We start from the raw sequence: 16635 nt of genomic DNA on the forward strand, positions 1-16635 counted from the left end.
TTACTAAAAATGTAAAAATGTAAGACTTAATACAGTTACGAAGAGGTAGACATTTATATGCGAGTTAAATAAAAGTAATCCGTTTTGAAAGTATTATCAAAGAGCCAATAACAATACAAACTATTTTCTGATCGATCGATTAAAAGAACCAGGCGATTTGAAAATTTGGGAACATGTCAATATACTTTGCATTTATATCGAAGATTTCAAAAATTTTACCGTGGACACAAATCTTTACTCACACGATAAGTACATGCATGCTTTCGAAAATATATATTCTTATATATATTCTTTCATGGTAGTAATACTCGCAGCTACTCCTTCTGGTTTGATTCAACACTCGATTCTTAATCTAATGTGGCATCGAGTTTTCTTTTTACGTACATCAACAAATTGTTTAAATCTATATTTAATATCTTATATCGAAGTCGGTGGAAAAGTGAAAGTAGTAAAATAGCATTTTTCCCAGGTACTTCTTTGATAGAGGATATAAACAGTAGGAGTTGCAAAGGGTGGTACTACCAGCCTACCAGTACGAGCAAAGATTTCTGTTCCTGTTGCCACACTTGAGCCTCGAATCTAGCACGTGTAATTACCGATGGCTTAGATACCACAGGCGTCGAAAAGACAACCTTCACAGCACTGAAAAGTTTCTGACTATTGACTAAACAATAATAATCTATTAGTGAAAAATTACTACGTTCGATCGCTATCTTAACATTCAGTAAATATTTATCTATTTAACAACTGCGATAAGACAATATTGATCTTATATACTTAGTATTAATCGCTAGATAATGTAGGACCACATAAACCTTGCTCCAATGATTCTTTTATTTCTTAAACAGAATCTTTATTATGATACAATATACAATAATAAAATATCGCAATTTGTGGTTATTCTTTTTCCGCCACCTATTTGAAAAATAATAAAGAGAAATACATGAATAAAACTCTAAAATTAGTGAAGACATTAAGTAGCTAATGATTTTTCTCAGTAAGCAACAGAAATATATTTATTTCATTAAACTATACACAAAATATTATAATTACATATTTAACATGATTCATACTTTACAACGTAATTGGAATGTGTTAACTAGTATTTACAATATAGTAGCCCTGCTGTGTGCAAGTGTGACAAAATGCAGATTTTTTTATAGGAAGTTCTAAGGATGCCCAGGTGGCCGTGCGACATATATGTATATATGTATATATAAGTATATCACATGAAATTTTACTGTCGTTCAAGTATGCCCATTGAATCCCTTGCAGAAGCACGATTGACTGGAAAGTCGACAATTTCTTTCTTTCGTTACTATTAGGATATTTTTTTGTTAAAATGAGAGCAAGGCTTCAGTGGTATATGCTTAAAAATAATCGCGTCTAGTATTAGAAAAATAGCTTTACTTATTTAGATAAAAGTTGCCTGCCCTTTGACCAATATTTTGTTAACCACCCTTTGTACTGTTTTCAAGGCATCTTGCTTACTGTTTCCCTGCGCTTGTACCCACCAACAGGGGTAATAATTTCTCCATGGATACATCTCTAAAACTTCAACATCAAATATAGAAAATATATGTCATTATGTTTATATATTTAGATACACTTTATAATACATATATTATGTATATATGTAAAGTATGTATACGTCTATACTTGATTTGTTTGCATAGGTATCTTTTGAACCAGGGCCCCTTAACTTGGTCCAATACCTAAGCAGCATTAGCTCTTAATAGGTACTTGAGGTCCACTCTGACAATAAGGGGCTCTATCTTGATTTTTGAGATATAGCAACAGACTAACTCATGGCAAAAGTGCCAAACGAATCTATCGTTTCATTTTCTCTTAGCATGAAGCATTTCCATGAGAAGAGTTTGAGTTGGTGCTCCACCACTACAATGCTTCTGATAAAGATGATCTTCTCCCCTGCTCGCTACCAAATGGATTTCTGGTAATACTGCTAGCAGCTTGTTAAATTTATCCTGTTTGTATAAAATTTAACAAACATGTATTAAACTGCACAGGAAACCTTCAAATTTTGAAGAAAAAACAGAATTTAATATTCATATATGAGAGGAACATACCGGTATAGAAGGATAACATGTCAATGTGTAATCCAAAAGGGCTTGTTGGACTTGTTCATGACCTTCTTGCACATGTTTCTTGTTAACTAACCCACGGACTTCTATACATGTTCAAATAGAAATTGATGTGTCAAAATCATTCTTATTCAGTTATATAGGAAATAAAGACAAGAAAAGAGGCATACCATGATTGAGCAGCATCAGGAATTTCATGCATATGTAATCCGAAAGATCAAATTTGAGTTCTTGAAGTTTGGACGATAAATCATTGAACAGATCTGCCAAGGAAGGAACTCCAAGTAGGCCGAGGCAAAGGAGATCAAACTTTTGGCCATTATGAAGTGTAGTCTCATCAGGTAGATTATTGTGTAACCTTTGATGAAGATGGTCGAGCACCAACATATCCGACCAGGAGTGCTGTAGCAACTTCATTTGGTCATCAACCTGTTTAAAGAATATCAAAAATTGTAAAAAACCATGTGTTAAGTTTTACTTTTTCCTAATAAGTTCGTTTAAAATATACCAACAGAATTTTTCTTTCATTTGCCAATCAAGTATTTAAATATAATTAATATAGAAATGAAAAAAATTTGAAATTTTCAAAATTCGAATATTGGAAAATTCAAAAATTTTTAAGTGTGAAACTAAAAAAAAAAAAGAAAAGGAAAGAGGAACTTAAAGTTTCAAATTTTAAAATGATACAAAAGAAAAATGTAATCTGTTTGTAAAAGAAATTGTGTTTCAATTTTTACGAAACACAATTTAAAAAGGCGACAAAGTCCTCGTGTCCGTGCTCCATATTGTTCGTAAAATATAAAAGACACGGCTCAAGGTATCGACGAAATCGTAACAGAATTTTTTACACGTTTACAGAGAAAAAAAAACAAAAACTGTATAATCGTTTAAGTAGACGGTTTATAATTAACATGGGCCTGCTTTAGGGCAACCGCCATAACCCAGAAACGTATCTTGTTATGACCTAGATATGAGGCGATGCTTGAAATCATTCAGTGATTGTGCAATGCTGTTGGTTACCTCACATCCCCGCTCATACCACCAACAGGCCAGCGACGAGTTATTTATCGGTAAGAACTAACTTCTCTTGAAAAAGATTCTCGACTATGGTTAAAAACGTTAAATTTTTATAGCTCGATAAATATACGCTCGTCTATATCATAACTACCATTTGATCTACTAATGTACTTGAAAAAAAAAAAAAAAAAAAAAAAAAACTATATCTACGTCCTGTGTAAAATTGTGTTTGTAAATGAGAATGAACTTTTCATATGCAAACTAAGGACGATCCGTTTTAACTGAGACGGTAACACATATCACTATACACACTCTGCTACACACACATATGCATACATACGCACACAATTCTACCTACACATCGATGACGTTTTAATAGAACCAATTCATATTTATACCGCAACAACCACATTGAACACGTTGAAAACACACACACACACATATATATATATATATATATACGTATATATTTAAAACAACAAGATTACTAACGCTAACCTTGAGATCCTTGAAGAATACAGAATTCCTTGCCCAGTCCACCTGCGAGAACAGATTCTGATCGAGCACTTTGCACATTAATTCGAACAAGTCCACTTCACACTGATTGTACGTTTGATTTTGCAATAGTCCAAAAAGGGATGCCTGCCACTCGCGATCGTCGACCGTTTGCACAAAGTCTCTTATCATCGGACTAGTTTTTAAAGCGGCGGTAGAGGGTGCGGAACTAGCGGCCCCATGAGGCTGCGTGGACTGTTCACCGAAGTTGAAGGCCTTCGGACTAGGGGTGGTGGAATTGGCAGTCCACAGCTTACTATCCAGGCCAGTGTTGAGGTTGTGCAGGTGATTACCGCCAGAAATGTTTGGCTGGCATGACGGCGCGATCAGTTGATGCTGACCAGCTCCGCTGCCAGCTTGTGTCGTGACCAGACCAGCGGCCACGGCTGCGGGGGATGGACTCGAATCTGGAGAAGACGTTAGACTCGAGACCTGAGGTATTTGTATCTCCTGTTTAATATGCAGGAAAGGCGTTACGGCGGAGGGATAGTTCGATGGGTCACCGAGGCTGCCGCGTATCGTTTGCAGTGCCAGCTGCCGTTGTCTCAGCATTTGTAGCTTCCGCGCTCGGTCTCTCTTGTACATAGGTCCGAATTTGTTCCTACCGCCTCTCATCCGGTCCGCTCGCACGGCTATAACAGAAGCAAACGTACAAAATTTTGAAACATCATTGTTACCGTTGTATACACGTAACGCAGCAACAACGTATCTGAAAGAATCTTTGGATATAAGTACCTCCCTCCTTGATCACCTCGAGGGTTCCTTTTTTTTATCGTTTTTTTTTTTGGTCTTTGTTTCAGGAATATTCAATGCAAGTAGTAGTAAGTAGTGGTGGTGGTGGTCTAATCTGATAAAACGTTAACGAGTTGCGACTCCATTCTTGTTCCTAACACGACACTATCTTTTCTACAAGTCTACATTGTTCGATAGTGAACGAATAGCTACATAAGTGTAATAAAACATGGATCTCTATTTATGAAAGCTGCAGGTGTTATTTGGCACGTTAAACGCGTGATTATTAAAGGCGAACCGCTGTGACTTGCTAACGTTGATTATTTATTGCTCGTGATTAACTACAAGGGACAACCTGTTAACATACTTCGTTTAACCGTTTGCCACACGCTGATGTAAATGTTCGTAAAAATATTGTACGTGAACGTTTGCAGGTAACAATTATGCAAAAATATTTCGAAATAACTTAAAAATAAACTGGATATTCGGTGCGACCTATTTCGATATTTACGAGCGAAACTAAGTATTGCTGCATCTCCGAGTTAAGATCCACATTGTAAACAACAGATCCCCAGATGTGTGGTCTCGGGGCCGGAAGTGGCCTAGCAAAGGAACTCGATACGGATCTCCCTCGCCCAGCGAGGGATTAAAACGCGCCTTCGCGAGACGCGACGCATTAAGGAACCAGTCCCTCTCTGCCAGGATACCTACTACATTTCACGAATTTCTATCTACTCTCTGTGTTCAAAAAAACATGGTGCACCATTCCAAACTATACCACAAAGACAGACTCGGTACATTTACCTAAAATATAAAATTAATTTCTCCGAAAAATCTACAGAAGGCTTATTAAAAAGGATAAAAAAATCCCAAGAAAGTTAAAAAAAAAAAGACTCATGCCATAAAAGGTGCACATTCAATCAGCGTGCACATCGCGACGAAGAGATTCGTGGTGTGGCAACGTTTTCCCGAGAGGAGAGGTCGTGTGCTCGATGACGACTCGGCGATCCTCAGGGTCACGATGTAATCGAGGGAAGATTTTGAACGATTTAACGATTTATAGGGCGGACACGCGGCTAAATCAGCGGCGTTGCCTATTTTCGTACAAAGTGTTTGCTATCCGTCGTCGCATGAAACACCGGCGAACACGAACGAACGAACGAACGACAAACGAACGAGCGAACGAGCGAGCAAACGAATGAGTGAGCGAGTAAGCGCGGTGCGCGCTCGTTGAAAGTGAAAGGAGGTTGAATCGCTTGCCCGTCCACTTCTGCCTCTGAGCCGGCCCGCCGAGGGAGGAGGGCCACCCCTCTCTCCCCACCCCTCGCGCACACCAACGAAACACACACAGTTGCGCGCGCCACCGTGTCGGATACCGTCCGACACCCCGCCACCTCCTAACCCTACTTATTCCCTTCCCCCGATCCCTACTCTCGCCCCCTCTGAACACCTCGCGGCCCCGCGATCCACATTGCCGCCTCCGCCACCCTGTGTGTGCGCCCGCTTACGCCTCCTCTCTTTTTCACTCCTTTTCGTCTCTCGTTCGCAGCGATTCCCTTTTGCCTCCACCTTTTTCACTCCTCCGCGTGGCCGCTTGCTGCTTTCTTTCTCTCTTTTCGTCTTTCCTACGACCGATTCCCTGCCCTTTTTCGATACTCCCGTTCCCGATTCTCTTTCTCGACCCGTCGCGTCCCTGTGAACTCGGCATAATGCGACTCTACGCACCGCCGTGTAACATCTGCGACCACGAAAGCACCAATCTTTCTGCTCCTTCTATTTCTTCACCCTTTGAATTTACTTACAGGCTCTTCTGGTTCTAGAGAATTTTACAATCTTTACGAAATATTGCACATCGAACGAACCGTGTATTCAATTAAGTAACCCGATTCGTGAACAATTGGTGTTCCTTTGACTTTCGATGAAAATAATAATTTTGCTGCATCGCGATTTGTAGATGCTGGAATTCATAGGCGTGCGCGCGCATTGGATTGCCGCATAAACTTGACACTCGTGCTCGTGGTGTTCGTTTCTCGAACTTTTCTGCCGTCAGTTCTGACGAATACTATGCAAAGCGAGTGTCATCCATCATCCGAGGATTACGCGAACGTGCAGCAAACGCCGCGAACGCGCTTGAACGCTCGCTCGCGCGCGCCTCCTCGTCTCTCTGTGCTCCTGTCCGCGACACTCTCTTTTCCTCTCTTTCAGCAACATACGTGACCGACTCACCGGGAATTCAGACAATAGTTTGAGAGAGCAAGACTAATAACGAAAGTTGCTAAACTTGACTTTCAGGTTGCTTTCGGCCACTTGTTCTCGATCGCTCGCTTAATGCTACGCAACCGCGTATATCTCCGACGATTTATTTAACACGTGTAAACGCTACCTTACAAACGTATGCTTTTCTTTCGATCTTTAGCTTTCATCCTTCGATTTTGATCGGTGAATATTTAAAGCTCGATAATTGTGTCGTCATTTATGCATTTGGAAGAATCGACATAAATTAACTGATTGCATCATCTAACCAAGAAATAAATCCAATTAAAATTCAGATTAAAGAAATGTTTACGCACGTTCTACGTAAAAATTCCAACAATTTTTTCTAAGCCAATCGTTTAAATTGCTTCAATGATGATATGAAATAACTTCTTGTATTATTTATAAACAAAAAATTGAAGTTTCAAATCGGATTTCAAAGTTGCACACTTTCTTTCACGGATTCGATTTCCTCACCCTCATTGCCGTCACCCCTATTGTAACCATGGATCCGGGCGAGACCATGGGGTCTAAAGATCGGCGTAGATCACGGCTAAACTTGACTTTCGACCCCGCCACGTTTCTTTTCTTTTCTCTCTTCTTATTGCCGTCCTACGTTTACGAGCATCGCCGTTGTGGTCTCTCCGTCGTGGTTTCATTGAGCATCGTAGGTGTTACACGCTGCCGGGCGTACATCTTGCCACCTTTAATTTGACGCCAGGTGCATCGACTGCTAGGAAATTGTGATGTCAATAGAGTGGAGGTTATACTAACCTAACCTACGCTCTGAAGTGTTGAGTGTTTAGACGATGGGTTCACCTATTTCTTCACAATAGTCACACTATTAGTAGAAAAACGATTCCCGATATGTACATATACATATTAAATTATCTAATTTGAATAATATACATAATTGATATTATGAAGTGAACGTAAATATATGACCTACAGTCATCCTTGTTAATGAAAGAACGAACAATGGCAACACTTTTCAGTACATACAATCAGAGAAAAAATGTCAACGAACACAGAATTATTTATCCTTTATAACCACTTTCACCCGGCGCCATGTTTAACAGTTTTCGACAGCCACGTGCTGAGGATTCAGATCCTCAAACTCTTTCACCCCGGAAATGCATCTTAACAAACGATTCACCGGTTTATTCCAAGCACGTGTCCGACGCGTTTTCCGTGTTTTCGTTAAACAGCCGAAGCGTGAACGTGCGCGGAGATCCGACGGCCTGTTTTACCCGCAGGGCTCTTTCGAGTAGGTGGCGTAGTTTCGCGTGGGCAGAAGGGGCATTAGAGTATCGATATATATGACACGATTCGATCGTTCGATATACATGCCAGACTACGACTCTGATGGTATTTACGAGTCGAATTCCGGGGCACCCAGTGGCTTCGAAATCCACGGAAACGCACAGCTAAACTGGAGAAGCATTATCTCTGTATCTCGGCGAAATAACAACCGGAAGTTCGAGCAGGACGCGCACGGAATTGCGTCGTTACATGCGTCGAGTTTCGTGGCGAGCCTCAATTCCATTATTGTAGAGAGAATTATCGATAAATTTCACCGACCAGTACAATGGCTGCTTTTGTGATGTAAAACGACAATGGACAGCTCCGCCATAACTCTCGATTTTACTAAATCGAAAGACTCGATCTAGAGACGATATATATACTGAAGCTAATAATCGATCACAGACCGGGATACATACAATGACTGTGAAAAATTTTCATCCGAAGATTTCATCCGTCGATCCTGTCAAAATTCTTCAAAAGAATCATCAATATCAATCGTGACACGAATAAACGGCGGTTATTCGATATATGGGAGAGAATTTCTGACTCTTCTCCGGTTGCGCAGAGGCATTTGGCAAGACAACGAGCGTCGCTGTGTTACCAAAGCGGCATATAAATGCGTTAAATACACCGCAAGACGGTTTTCCATCGATCGTCAATGGTCAGAGAAACCGTGCGCGCGCGATTCTCGTGGCTTCGCCGATTATGCAACCAGGAGGCGCACGCCTACCGGAAAAGTTTCATTTTTGTGGAATTAACGAATCACGAGGGTCATCTTTTCTTCTGGTGCGTGCGCGGTGTGACTTTCGGGGAAATGAACTGGCGACGAGCGGAAGCGTGTTTAACATCGTAGCAACTTGGCGTTCCAACGTTTATTTTTTTATTTTTTTCTACTTCTTTTGTTTCAAAGCATTAAGTTGTCGATGCATATTGCATGTACTAAGAAGTGACTACATTACGAAAGTACGGTGACAGGTCTATCGATAATAAGAGGAATCGGGGAAGTACAGGCCTGTGAGAAACATATATGTATAATGAATTGAATAAATTGAAAAAAGGAAGTCACAGATGTCCGTGAATATTATGCAAATGATTATTATATTTTTACCGTTTTATTAGATCGTATATCATTGTAAACAAAGTGAAATACACTTGTTGTTCACGTCGTGCAACGATAAAATATAATTACATTTTTTTCCGCTTAGTAATATGCGGTATCAGTAGGTAACACGTTTTATCTATGATAAAAAGCTTCGAATACGTTGAACACGGGTTGACCTTTCTCTTGCTGCGGAACAATTGTGGGCAATAATAATAGCAGTGGCGGTAAAGCGGTCTCCGTTACAATACCGGTTAATAAAAACGCACACTCGTAATTGAAATCGATATTTCCATCATCGACGATTCCATGCTCTCTTTTCTCCTATTTACCAGAAACTAGCCCGCCGCAACCGTGCGGTATACACGCGTGCACGACGGAGATCCACGTGCAAACCATTGAAAGAATGCAACCCACGTCCGGTTCGCAAGGTCCGCGTGCGGCGACGATAAGTGTATACGCAAGAGCACCGAACCCGAGAGAGGCACGTATACGTCGAAAAGAAAGGGAAACCCACTTGGCAAATCTGGTCCACGGGTCCAGTGACGTCAGGCCCTCCCCATAGAAATTAATGTGCGACCACGTGACCACCGTCGCCCACGGTTGGACCAATCGCGCGAGAGAAATTCCCCCCGTGACGCGGTCGACACGACGCGACGCGACGCGCCCGACCGTTAGTGAAGTCATCCGCGTATTGCGAAAGAACGCAAAAAAAAAAAGGACGAAATCGTTGGCCAGAAAACCTTTGCTGAATTTCTAGCGGAACAAAGAACATGATCTTTACGACTGGTCTAGGAGAAAAAAAAGAAAAAGAGAAAAAAAAAAGGAAGGCTACAAAAATAACTGCTCGAAGACATCCATCTATTTGGTTATGTCGGGAGAAGTGTTCTGTTTTACCAAACGATGATATACCAACCCACCTCAGTTGCGAATCGAAGTACTTCAAAAGTACTTCGCGTAACGATAATTGCATTAATACCCGATAATCGAGGCACCACAGGCTTCGGGATTAGCTTTTAACACTCGACTAAACGTGCGTCTAAACATTCAAACCGAACCGGCCGTTACACGAAACAGGTTAATATTCGCGGTTCGATAATCGCCGCGCATTACCGGCAGTTGTACCCAAGCTTTTCAGGAATTCGAACATTATGCGTATCGCGGCAATTGTGACGTAGGTCGTACCGCGTCGAGAAGCGATTGCGTGTCGCTTGTCATAAGAGTACGTACCATAATATACTGCATGCGGGATATGAATTCGGGCATGCTAGACAGGGAGAAAGAGAGACAGAGAGAGAGAGAGAGAGAGAGAGAGAGAGAGAGAGAGAGAGAGAGAGAGAGGAAAGATAGATGGAATAAGACGAGAAAGAAATAAAAGCTTCGGCGAAAAGAAGACGGTGAGGCTCCACTCAACGAGGGATTACACAATCCCCGCCTCAACCTAACCTTTCTCCCCCACCTTTGTGGCGCGCGCGAGCGCGTGAACAACGAAGGTAGGAGTCGAGCAAGCGAGCAAGGCAGGTAAGCAAACAGGCAAGGCAGACAGGCAGGCAGGCCAGGCAGTCGGCCAGGTATACCACCTTCTTGCAACATAATACAATAATTATGAAATTCGTAAGTTTCTAAACAGAGGCGCATGCCACGATTTCCGTTCTGTCCCGTCTGATTTTCCAGGCCGTTCCCCCCTCTCCCCACACACCCCTCGTGGCCTAATGTACATTTTCTCGCGTCGAATCCTAAAACTACCGGTGCCCCCTGCCTGTTAACCAGGTGAAATATTTCTGACCGATTTTGACTGCGCGAGCCGACTAGTGACCGTCGCTCTCTCACTTTTACGACGAGAACACCGCGCGGCCGGCCAAGTAGACGGGACTAATCGAACGCCTCAGAATTCCCTGTTCGGCCATTAAACGCGCGGACCCGATCCACGTGGCTGACAGATGCAAAAGACGTGGCCCGGTCTTTTCGCAGTCGTAAACGACGGTACGCTCTTGTTATTACTTTTAATGCCTACGGTGTGTTGTATTGCTGACGTAGAATTCTGGGTAATATTACTCTTAGCTTTTCATCCCGGCCGAGATCTCTCTCTCTCTCTCTCTGTCTCTATATCCCTGGCTTTCGTTGATATTTTCATTTCTATGATTTTTTTTCTTCTTTTTACAACGTTTCTAAACTAGACACAAGGCTTGTATACAAAAAACTTACCCGTCTCTTTATAGCTAGTCGATGAAAAGTGATATACTACAATTACGAAATTCTTAGAGGTTAGGTTATGTTTTCGTTAGTTTCTAATTCTTTTTTCCGCACGATATATATCACGATAAAAATATTTTAGTTGATTGGTTAATTGATAAAACGATTGGCAAAATGTTCGATTTTCTTTCGCGTGTGTGTATGTGTGTCTGTGTAGACTCTCCTGGAAAACGGTTTCGTTGAGCATCGAGGCAGAAAAGCACGAAGGATTGCTCCCGCTCGCGCGAACAGTCATCACCTAGTCACGATTGCAAAATGCGAGAGAATTATGAGTGTACATGTACGCGATTGAACCGTGCGACTCCGGTAAAACGTTTAATAGCGATAAACCGAATGTGTGCGTTTACCAGACACAATTGGCCGGGTCGAGAAATTTCTCGTTACATAAATTAACCGGAAAATTTGTTGAATAAATTCAACGGTGATAAAACACCGACGATTTCAACCAGGCAGGCAAATGCTGAATCAGCGGTGTTTTTTTTTTCCATTTTTTTTTCTTTTTTTATATTAAGTAACACCGTTAAGTAATGTTTAAGTGGCGCACGAAGCAGCCGAGAATCTCTCGGTTTCGTGGCCTAACAACACACACGCGACCGGGGAGTGTCATAACCGGCGGCGCGAACTTTCAACGTCGAAAGCCAACCACGAATTTTTCAACTCTAATTTCACTGTCGTCGACCGGTGAAAATACGTTTCGTCGCCGTCTAATAGAAATTTGTAACCGGACTAAAGAGGCTTTCACCCAACGTGTCGCCTCTCTGCTATTATACATATATATATATATACACATACGTTGGACGAGACTCGACGTCCTACCTCAAAAATTTCTAGATTTCGTTTGCGCAATACTTTTACACTACCGGTTCCCTTCTGTTAGCTGTGTGAAGGCGTGGTGTTTGCCGCTCCTCTCCACGTGACAAATCTTGCCTTTGTCGAGAAAAGAAAACTCGTTGGTTTTGGGTCGTGTATACCGGGAGACTTTTTGTCAGGAATCATGCTAATGTCGAAAAGGAACGGCACATGAGAAGCTATTTAAATAGTTCTCTCTAAGAGGAATACACACACACGCAGACATATCGAGGGAGAGACTTTTTATATCGGCCAGATGCCCCGAAACTAAAAGGACCCGAAAATCCCCTGAATACGAACGTCTAAAGAGCATAATTACACGGATCCGTGTGTACGTAGAGAACGAGACGTTGAAGTATTAGGGGGAGGAATCCGTTTTTCGAGAATTGTTGTATACAGAATTTTACGACTTACAATTTTGCCGGACGGGTCACTTGGGGATCTAATAAGTTCGATAGAATCGAGGAGGAACTGTAATTACCGCGTCGTACCGAACGAGGTTATTACAGATCCGAAATTGGATCGGGAATAATGAAAGTAATAAAAATAAAAAAATTCCTCGTGGAAACGAGCAACGTTGGACCTTGAACGGAATAAAGAACCTCGTTGTTCTTTTAGAAGTAATTAAGAGCGCGTGCAATAAAACGAAAAAAAAAAAACAAAAAAAAATAAAAAGAGAGAAAAAAAAGGTCCAGGTACAGTCGGATTATCGTTGCGTAAGTTATATCCAGATTTTCCTCCTCTTTTCCTTCTTTCGCGCCGTTATTGTTTCCCCGAACAAGTATCGGTTATTTGACCGATTATCTCGTTACATAACCTCGTAACAGTATTTTCGGAACGTTATAAGTTTACCAGTAAACTCCCTTATACACACCACTTTTACTCGCTGTTGTTATAAATCTATAATAAAGCGATTCTTTGTAATACGCAAAAATATACCGTTAAGAAATTGAAATCTCCATGTTTCACGACAGAATTGCTTAATGGATCCGTGTTTAAAATCAAATAGACGCGTGCGCGCTCGTTTCGTCACCGTCGGTGTGTTTTTTTTTTCTCCTCTTTTTTCGGTGAAATCGGACGAAACGCGAAAGTGAAATAGTTTGTCGTCCAGGCAAAAATGGATAAACCGAAACGGCGAAGCAGCCGAATTATTCGCAGCTGCGAAACTCCGAGCCCCACATTGTCAATATTTGATCATGTACGTACACATATGGCGGCCCTGTTCGAAAGTGAAATTAAAAAAAAGAAGAAAAAAAGAAAAAATCCAACCGACGTGTATACCACCTATTGTCGATGTGTGCTCGTTTCTCGCTGTTAAACGAATTTTACGTATCCGAGGCACCGAGGCGACCCGAACACACAGCGCCATTTTAATTCCGATTTCAACAGCCACGAAACAGCCATTCGTCCATATTGCAAACAGCATCGAAACAATCTCAGAGACCTGTTCTCTCAGCGCCCCGTCGTTCGTCGCGAAGGTAAAAGCTTCCTCTTTTGCTTACTTCGGGTGAAACATTTTTCACGAATCTCTCCACCCCGCCGTTCAATTATATACGCGGGCGAAAATTTGAAGAATGCCGGGGAGAGAAAGAAGCGTTCGTAAGTTTCGCGAGGAGAGACGTGGCCTGGTTTTGTCCGGGAGTTTTACAATCTCGCGCGTAATAAATATGGATGCCCCGGCAGATGAGTTCATGGCTTCCAGGAGAGGATGGTTTTCAATCGGGTCTCTAAAGCAGGTCCGAGGTAACGTTCATTACGTTGAATGAGCCTTGCTCTCGTATTCACGGACCACTGGCAAACAGCAGGTCTGTCTCTGTTGCAGAACTTGTGACAGGTGTTATCGCGCGATTACCACAGGCCGCCGTTTAACCAGCGTTTTTGTCTGTCGACGCGTCCTTTCTTCTGCGCATTTCGACATTTTTTCTCTCTTTTTTTTTCCTCTCTCCTCCAAGCCGTTATAAATGAGACAATAAGCAACGTGTGAATATTACAAACTGATCGGTTAATAGAATCGAACGACAGACCGAAAACAATGTTTAAATATGGAAATTATCGTGACAAGAGGTAAGTATAGTAATAACGGTAATAATAGTGGTTACGATAATAACTGGCAATACTTTCGTTACACCAGTTTGTAGCGAACCGTTATGAAACAACAACTGTTGAAATAATATATCGAGTAGGCCATTGTCGAGTACGTTCTCGATTATTAAACAATTGTTAATAGGGCGAAGGAATAACAAAAAAAAAAAAAAAAGAAGGAAGAAGGAAAGAAATGTTTTATAAATATGTTTAATGAAGCATGAAATTCGACAGTGGCGCGCGCGCGGGGAGAAAATTAAACGAACCGTTCTCTCTCTCCAACCTAATCGGTATAAAGTTTACACGTTGACGGGCGTTTTTACATTTCTGAATAGCGTGCAAGTAAGAAACTGCTTCCTTTCGTAAACACTCGCAAGCACTCTGGAAACTTTCCGCGTTAAGCAATCCCCCGTTGCCGGTGTAGGAACGCCGTGGAAAACGGCGTGCAAAGGCGGCAATTGCGACAGAGCCTGTTTCGAGATTCGCTTAATCGCTGGGCCTTGAGGGCCTAGACCCAGTTACTCGAATTGCATTAGACGCCGCTTCGTTTGAATCGTCCTCCTCCTGTTTAAAATGTTGCGCCAAAAGTGGCGAAAAGATTTTACGAGTCTAAGGTGGCGCGCGACTCTCTCTAACCGAATGGCCCAATCCGCCGAGACTTTCCCGTAAAATCTGCATAATTCGCGTATGGAAAGCGGATCAAAATCAAGATCGTAAAAAGTAGAGGCACCGACGCGGCCGCCGCCTGCATTTTAGAAAACCAACTGGTTGCTATTTTATATCGCGAATTCCACTGTTGCGTACATATGTAAGAACGGTTTGCCTAATCGGCTGTTCAACGTGGACGCGATCGTCGTGATATCGACGCGTAATTAAAATTAACGATGGAACGCGGTCACGTGAATAATGTAGAAACGAAGAGAAGAAAGTGTTTCATTGGAAAACACAGAGAAGCGTTAGAGCGACGAAAGAATTTGTAAAGGAAGACAGTATCGGTTGATCGCTTCACGGTGTGTAATAAGGTTAAGTTCGTAGGAGCGTGATGCGAAAACGCTCGAACGGGAACGGATTCGGCCGAAGTTTGCCGAACGAATCCGTGCGGTACCGAACCCGCGAACCGCGTTCTACACGCGTTCGCGCGTAAACGACATTTGACGTATCGCTGCCTGTGTACGAAGATATTGAATAAGAGATAACGTAAAGCTTGATAAGAGTGCGGTAATATTAGCGCACAGGATGATACTTTCCAAGTTATTCCGGATATATAATCGAAACCGGCCTTGCGAAAGCAATTAGGTTGTGGTAGAATTGAACTTTGAAGAGAATAATAACCTATGCCTATGGTAAGTAAATACAGTGTGAAGTTTTCAACGATTTAAAAATATAAATAAGCAAAAGGAATGAATGATACGCGTCTCATTAAGATTTCGTATTTGCATCTGAATCGACAGGAATACTTTTCACTGGAAACCTGTTATACGCGCAAAGACACACCAGGGGACGCGTGTCTCACGATTATGTTGCATAATTGAATATCGAAATCTACTCGGGCGCATATACGCGTGCGCTTTCGTTCTTTCGCCTTCTGCATAAAAATTGCAACGATACCCGCATGCATCGCTTTCACATCCAAAAAATGAGCACCCATATTGTCGGCCAAATAAAATCTGCTTGCGCAACTGTACGAAATTCTTTGTATCATTATTTGCCTCTGCCTTCCATATCATTCCACCTGATCTACCACAGGAATTATAGCTTTCGAAATGGAATTAACGAAAGAGATAAAAAAAAAGACCATTCCATCCAAAGGAATAACGACGCGACAACCACCGATTTTTTTTTTTTTTACCGAAGCGTATTAATACAAAGAGAGACTCGCAAGAAGTAATAGTATAGTAGTAGAAGAAGAAGTAGAGGAAGAAGAAGAAGATAAAGAAGAAGAGACATAATAGCCGTTTTAGGATGTCACAATTGAAGGTAAAATGAAAACTCACCCTCAAGCTTCATGCCGACTTCGAGGCACTTCTGAAAACGGCAGTAGGGACACCGCTTCCGTTGCGTCTTGTCGATGTGACAGGACCTCTCGGCGACGCACGTGTAGACCTTCTTGTTTTGGACGGTGCGCTTGAAAAAACCCTTGCAAGATTCGCAGGTGAGTAGCCCGTAGTGGTATCCGGAGACCTTGTCGCCACAGACCGGACACAGTTCTTCGATGACGAGGTCCTTGGTATCGGGGAAGTCAGATGGGCATGGTATCGAGCCGGTCACGACACCAACCCCGACCTGACCCAATCCGGGATGACAGAGGGTACCAGTTGGTAATGAGTAGGTGGTAGTTGGTATCGCGACATTGCCGCTTACCGTAGCGGATCCGCCGCCAGTTGCGCC

General features: G+C 42.1%; 1 protein-coding gene across 1 annotated transcript in view; it reads right to left on the minus strand.

The window, feature by feature from the left end:
* Nucleotides 1–1774: 1774 nt before the first annotated feature.
* LOC108574088 (nuclear hormone receptor FTZ-F1) overlaps nt 1775–16635 on the minus strand; it is a 75392-nt gene continuing 60531 nt past the window's right edge. Inside the window, exons 2-5 of the mRNA XM_017936602.1 lie at nt 3618–4306; nt 2273–2531; nt 2088–2188; nt 1775–1985 (exon numbers count right to left, since the gene is read on the minus strand). Of these exons, the coding sequence (XP_017792091.1) occupies nt 1839–1985; nt 2088–2188; nt 2273–2531; nt 3618–4306 (1196 nt within the window). The 3' untranslated portion in view covers nt 1775–1838. The remainder of the gene's footprint in view (nt 1986–2087; nt 2189–2272; nt 2532–3617; nt 4307–16635) is intronic.

This window comes from Habropoda laboriosa, unplaced genomic scaffold, assembly GCF_001263275.1.
Source record: "Habropoda laboriosa isolate 0110345459 unplaced genomic scaffold, ASM126327v1 scaffold145, whole genome shotgun sequence".
In the NCBI taxonomy this organism is placed as follows: domain Eukaryota; kingdom Metazoa; phylum Arthropoda; class Insecta; order Hymenoptera; family Apidae; genus Habropoda; species Habropoda laboriosa.